Source organism: Salmo trutta, chromosome 27 (genome assembly GCF_901001165.1).
Source record: "Salmo trutta chromosome 27, fSalTru1.1, whole genome shotgun sequence".
NCBI lineage: Eukaryota > Metazoa > Chordata > Actinopteri > Salmoniformes > Salmonidae > Salmo > Salmo trutta.
The window spans coordinates 24,798,191-24,805,151 of NC_042983.1; the positions used below are offsets into that span (position 1 = coordinate 24,798,191).

General features: G+C 43.9%; 1 protein-coding gene across 1 annotated transcript; it reads right to left on the reverse strand.

Annotated features, from left to right (window-relative positions):
* Positions 1-4,288: 4,288 nt before the first annotated feature.
* On the reverse strand, positions 4,289-6,961 carry LOC115164694 (tumor necrosis factor ligand superfamily member 15-like). Its single transcript, XM_029717439.1, has 4 exons — positions 6,421-6,961; positions 5,935-5,962; positions 5,788-5,841; positions 4,289-5,697 (listed from the first exon to the last, which is right to left on the reverse strand). The coding sequence occupies exons 1-4, from the start codon at positions 6,622-6,624 to the stop codon at positions 5,213-5,215; spliced, it is 771 nt and encodes a 256-aa protein (XP_029573299.1). The 5' UTR covers positions 6,625-6,961; the 3' UTR covers positions 4,289-5,212.

A 6,961-nucleotide genomic window follows, 5' to 3' on the forward strand; every position in this document is an offset into this window, starting at 1 on the left:
CCCTCCGACGAACCATCAAACAGGCAAAGCATCAATACAGGACTAAGATCGAGTCGTACTACACCGGCTCTGACGCTCGTCGGATGTGGCAGGGCCTGCAAACCATTACAGACTACAAAGGGAAGCACAGCCGAGAGCTGCCCAGTGACACAAGCCTACCGGACGAGCTAAACTACTTCTATGCTTACTTCGAGGCAAATAACACTGAAACATGGATGAGAGCATCAGCTGTACCGAAAGACTGTGTGATCACACTCTCCGCAGCCGATGTGAGTAAGACCTTTAGACAGGTCAATATTCACAAGGCCGCAGGGCCGGACGGATTACCAGGACGTGTACTGCGAGCATGCGCTGACCAACTAGCAAGTGCCTTCACGGACATTTTTAACCTCTCCCTGTCCGAGCCTGTAATACCAACATGTTTTAAGCAGACCAACATAGTGCCTGTGCCCAAGAACACTAAGGTAACCTGCCTAAATGACTACTGACCCGTAGCACTCACGTCTGTAGCCATGAAGTGCTTTGAAAGGCTGGTCATGGCTCACATCAACAACATCATCCCAGAGACCTGGCTGTGTGGTGCCAGGACAACAACTTCTCACCCTACGTGATCAAGACAAAGGAGATGATTGTGGACTACAGGAAAAAGACGACCGAGCATCCTCCCATTCTCATCGACGGGGCTGCCGTGGAGCAGGTTGAGAGCTTCAAGTTCCTTGGTGTCCACATCACCAACAAACTAACATGGTCCAAGCACACCATGACAGACTTGAAGCGGGCACAACAAAACCTATTCCCCCTCAGGAGACCGAAATGTTTGGCATGTGTCCTCAGATCCTCAAAAGGTTCTACCAACGAGAGCATCCTGACTGGTTGCATCACTGCCTGGTATGGCAACTGCTCGGCCTCCGACCGCAAGGCACTACAGAGGGTGCGAATGGCCCAGTACATCACTGGGGCCAAGGTTCCTGCCATCCAGGACCTCTATACCAGGCGGTGTCAGAGGAAGGCCCTGAAAATTGTCAAAGACTCCAGCCACCCTAGTCATAGACTGTACTCTCTGCTACCACACGGCAAGCGGTACCAGAGCGCTAAGTCTAGGTCCAAGAGGCTTCTAAACCGCTTTTACCCCCAAGCCATAAGACTCCTGAACATCTAATCAAATGGCTACCCAGACTATTCACATTGCCCCCCCCCTCCCCTCTCCACACCACTGCCACTCTCTGTTGTCATCTATGCATAGTCACTTTAATTAACTCTATCTACATGTACATACCACCTCAACTAACCGGTGCCCCCGCACATTGACTCTGTACCGGCACCCCTGTATTTATTGTTATTTTTTACTGCTCCTCTTTAATCACTTGTTACTTTTATCTCTTATCCATATTTTTTTAAACTGCACTGTCGGTTAGGGGCTCGTAAGTAAGCATTTCACTCTGTCTACACCTGTTGTATTCGGCACATGTGACTAATACATTTTGATTTGATTTGATTTGAAGTATTCAGGCCCTTTGCTGTGAAACTCGAAATTGAGCTCATGGGCATCCTGTTTCCATTGATCATCTTTGAGATGTTTCTACAACTTGATTGGAGTCCACCTGTGGTACATGATTTCGAAAGGCACACACCTGTCTATATAAGGTCCCACAGTTGACAGAGAAAAAAACAGGCTATGAGGTCGAAGGCATTGTCCGTAGAGCTCTGAGACAGGATTGTGTCGAGGCACAGATCTGGGGAAGGGTACCAAAAAATGTCTGCAGCAGTGAAGGTCCCCAAGAACACAGTGGCCTCCATCACTCTTAATTGGAAAAAAGACTCTTCCTTGAACTGGCCGCCCGGCCAAACTGAGCAATGGTCACTCTGACAGAGCTCCAGAGTTGCAATGTGGAAATGGGAGTACCTTCCAGAAGGACAACCATCTCTGCACCACTCCACCAATCAGGCCTTTATGGTGGAGTGGCCAGACTGAAGCCACTGCTCAGTAAAAGGCACATGACAGCCCACTTGGAGTTTGCCAAAAGGCACCTAAAGACTCTCAGACCATGACAAACAAGATTCTCTGGTCTGATGAAACCAAGATTGAACTCTTTGGCCTGAATGCCAAGCCTCACGTCTGGAGGAAACCTGGCACCATCCCTACGGTGAAGCATGGTGGTGGCAGCATCATGCTGTGGGGACGTTTTTAAGTGGCAGGGACTGGGAGACTTGTCAGGATTGAGGCAAAAATGAACAAAGCAAAGTACAGAGAGATCCTTGATGAAAAGCACTCTGGAGCAGGTTAGGACCTCAGACAGGGGGGAAGGTTCACCATCGAACAGGACAACGACCCTAAGCAAACAACCAAGACAATGCAGGAGTGGCTTTAGGACAAGTCTCTGAATGTCCTTGAGTGGCCCAGCCAGAGCCCGGCCTTGAATCCGATCAAACATTTCTGGAGATACCTGAAAATAGCTGTGCAGCAACGCTCCCCATCCAACCTGACAGAGCTTGAGAGGATCTGCAGAGAAGAATGGGAGAAACTCCCCAAGTAAAGGTGTGCCAAGCTTGTATTGTCATATCCAAGATGACCCGATGCTGTAATCGTTGTCAAAAGTGCTTCAACAAAGTACTGAGTAAGGTGTCTGAATACTTATGTAAATGTGATATTTCCGTTTTGTTATTTTGATAAATTAGCAAAAATGTCTAAAACATGTTTTTGCTTTGTCATTATTTATTTAGGCAAGTCAGTTATTAAGAACAAATTCTTATTTACAGTGACGGCCTACCAAACCCTAACCCGGACGATGCTGGGTCAATTGTGCGCCGCCCTATGTGATACATTCTGGAAATGAACCAGGGTCTGTAGTGACACCTCTTGCACTGAGATGCAGTGCCTTAGACCGCTGGGCCACTCGGGAGCCCATTATGGGGTATTTAATCAATTTTCGAATAAAGCTGTATCGTAAAAATGTGGAAAAAGTCAAGGAGACTGAATGCTTCCAAAGGCACTGTATATGGTTCTTTCTCTTCATGATTCAGTAATGAGGTTATTTACATTCCATTCCATTCCACATTCCATTTTTCAACACAACCCACTCAGTTTTTTTTTTTAAGTCTGGTATTTTTTTCCTTCCCTAAAGTATTTGGCAGCAATAACACAAAATGTCATGTGCAGTTTACTCCCATAGAAATGATATTTATCATACCATTCACACCCTCCTAAAATCCAACCAACATGTTTTGTCACGCCTGCTCCCCCTCTCTGGGGGCCACCCATCATTACACACACCTGTCACCATTGTTTGACATTTTTTTTAATTAGGCAAGTCAGTTAAGAACAAATTCTTATTTACAATGACAGCGCCTTGTTCAGGGGCAGAACGACAGATTCTTACCTTGTCAGCTCAGGGATTTGATCTAGCAACCTTTCGGTTACTGGCCCAACACTCTAACCACTAGGCTACATGTCACCCCGTTGTTATGCACATCAGCGCTTCATTGGACTCACCTGGACTCCATCACTTTATTAAATGCTCCCTCTCTATCTGTCCTCACATGTTTATCGTTTATGTAGCCCACCCATGCTTCTGGTGTCTTATTACAGCCTCATGATGCATTTTGTTATTCCTTTTAGGGTCACCATGCAAACCTTTAAGGTGATGGTAAGTATCTTCTTTCATAAGAGGGGATGAATTATATTTTACATGTTTCAAAGTCATTTACTGTATTCAAAGATTAATTAAAATGCTATACCTTTTTCGCACTAGAAATGCACCCGGATATTGGTACAGGTCATAAAGCGTAGACATTTATTTTACATGGAAGTGAAGACTATTGCCTAATAATGTGAATGTGAAAATGTTCTGTGAAAATGAAAACTTTAGTTTTTCTTTAATTACTTTTTTTGAACATCAATGTAAACTCTTAGTCAACACTAAGTCGAGCAGACGGGTGCAGAACCCAAACACAGTGGGAATATTACTATTGCTCACCCCGTGTAAACATTAAGCCATGCATCAGTTAATCATCATTTACAATGGGTGTTGACCATCACGATGGTGCAATAGTGCGCATTCCTTACATTCTTAAGTAAGGTTAGGCTGACGTGGTAAACAACATATCACATGTTAGCCTTCCCTGTGGCTCAGTTGGTAGAGCATGGTGTATGCAACGCGAGGGTTGTGGGTTTGATTCCCATGGGGGGCCAGTACAAAAAAAATGCATGAAATGTATGCATTCACTACTGTAAGTTGCTCTGGATAAGAGTGTCTGCTAAATGACTAAGATGTAAATGTTCATCCTGTTGTTAATCTGCTGGAGACACATCAAACATCACTTTATTTTTTATACAGTAGAAGATCAGGATGAGCTTTAGGGACATTTGTAGCGGACACAGTCAGACTCTACTCATGGCTAAGTTCAATAACACAAACTGATTACAAGGCTTTCCAGGTATTGGGTAAGATCATCAATTTAATTTGATAGAAAGTTCCCTAATTGCCTGTGTTACGGACATCACTGTTCTTGCTTATTATACTTTCTCTCCTGCACCAGCTCACACTGAGACTGACTGGAACTTGAGACCTCTGTCTTGCAAATAAACGTGACTACCCTCTTGACAACTTCTCTGGGGCATGGGTGGAGACATTTCAGGCTGAGGAGAGAGGTTACAAATCCCCATCTGTTACACCTGCTCATTTGAATTCTCTGTTGCTGACCAGGTGAAACAATATGAAACAGACTGATTTAAATAATCTACTGGAGTTGCAGAGTAAAATGTATGACATTTCAGAGTAAAGGAGTAGCCTCTCCTTTTATCACATTACGATCACATTTGTTTGACACTTTGATATTGGCAAAATACCAATTTGTGGAAACATAATTGGGCTGCCTGTGTTAATGCACTGTTTTACTGAACAGCAAGTTATTCATGGACACTTTATGAGAGCATAATAAAACTGAATTCCTTCTTCAAGTGCTCTCTCACACACATTATGAAATAATGATAAAATGAAAACTCCAAGAAGTAAGTAAAGTATACAGTGGACAGACATTCATTTGTCTGATAAGTGTGGTTAGTGATTACACAAATTTCCACAAAGTTAGGCTATCATGGAGATGTCACAGAAAACAACAAAGTTATGGCGTAGTCAATAAAAAACAAACAAAACAATATAGCAGTATATAAGTCCATTATTATCCCTGCACCTGTTGTTTCTGGGGAATAACATCAAATGAGATGTGCCCCAAAAAATGTCCTGTCTTCTTGAAGGAGCATCAGCTCATGGTACCTGTCCCCCTTCCTCACTCTGAGCCTGTCCCCAGCTTTTAGTTTAAACACCCCGGACGTGCAGAGGGACTTTTCCCAGTACTGAGTCCCTGAGTCCTCGTTGCAGCCCTCTGAATCCGTTGGCTGACAGTCATTCGATTTGGGAATGCAGTCCACTGTGTCAGATGCTGTTAGCAGGTCTCTGTTTTTTTGGTAGCTCTTTGCGAACAGGATTACTTTCTGGGTGAGGATGAAACCTGAGTCCTCCTCGTTACACACAAAGTGACCAGGGCTTCGGAAGGTGATCTGCAGGTAAACCATGTACATGCCATCTTTGAGCACGATGAGGTCGCCGTCATGATACTTAAAGCCGCTAAGGTGAGCAAGTCCAAGGTTGTACTCCCATTCAAGGTATACCATTTTTGAATGATTAAATGAGTATGGAGCTGGAGGAGAGACAAGAGAGGCCATTACTTTTTAGCTTAGTCTTAATGATTGATCTTTCAAGGAATAGTGTGTGTGTATCATAATTGTACCTGTCAGATGGGCACTTAGATTGTTTTCAATTTGCTGCTGCTGTTGAACACTGCCTATGGCGGGATAAAATAGACAGTGAGGATGATGATGATGATAATAATGATGATGATTAGAATATCATAACCATAGTCATAATAATAATTTACCCATAGAATCACCTCCAGCTGAAGTGTGCTACAAATAAAAACACAAGATCCATTAAGATTTTCTGAGCATAATCTCTTAAAAATGTATTTGATTTGGCTCCCGAGTGGCACAGCAGTCTAAGGCACTGCATCTCAGTGCTTTGAGGTGTCACTACAGACACCCTGGTTCGATTCCAGGCTGTATCACAACAGGCTGTGTTTGGGAGTTCCATAGCGCTGTGCGCAATTGGTCTGGGTTTGGCCGGTGTAGGCGTTATTGTAAATAACAATTTGTCCTTAACTGACTTGCCTAGTTAAATATATATTGATCTAAATACCACAACCTCCAAAATTAGAATGACAAGCGTGTTCTGATGTTGGTTCTCTAATAATTATACACATTTACTGTAGGCTACTGTCCATAAATGATTCCGAATCGGGATTATTTGCAGGTAACAGGTTGATTTAATCGAAGAACACTTGTGCGCTGTGGAATGAGAAGCTCACCTGGTAGTCTGCTGCATTATGATGATATGCGTTTAGCAAGAGTACAGCACAAGACAGAAGTAAAGAGACAAGCGCAGCGAACCGAGTGAGGCACATTGGCCGCCCTTTGTCTCTGCGGTTCAATCGGGCATAAAGACTCCTGTCATTCTCCGCTGGGATCTCACAGCAAACTGCTTCAGCGCCAGCAGCTGTCATTATCAGCATGTAGGGAGTAGTCAATGGCTTTTGACATTCAAGTCCGACTTTTATTAATGTTGCCGCCCACGTCGCACCCAGGGGCGTTTCTAGGATTTGAAAACATTCGGAGTTTAGTTCCAAACCAGGGGGATCCTGAATTTGGTGCCCTTTGATATTAACATTGACAGAATATATTTCTCACGTAACTGGCACCTTCCTACCTGCCACAGCAGACAGTTCCCGTACTTAATTACAGTAGCTACTGTGGGTCTCTACGCTGGAACACTCTCTACCCTGGAATACATCTACAGTCAGTTGTGGAAATAGTACACAATTGTCATACTTGAGTAAAAGTAAAGATACC

Excerpts from the sequence above, each read along its gene's own strand:
- LOC115164694 (XM_029717439.1), bottom strand. The coding sequence starts at position 6,624 with ATGCTGATAATGACAGCTGCTGGCGCTGAAGCAGTTTGCTGTGAGATC. Across the intron at positions 5,963-6,420 it reads ATAATGCAGCAGACTACCAG|CACACTTCAGCTGGAGGTGA; the intron begins GTGAGCTTCTCA and ends TTTTATTTGTAG. Across the intron at positions 5,698-5,787 it reads TCTAAGTGCCCATCTGACAG|CTCCATACTCATTTAATCAT; the intron begins GTACAATTATGA and ends TCTCTCCTCCAG.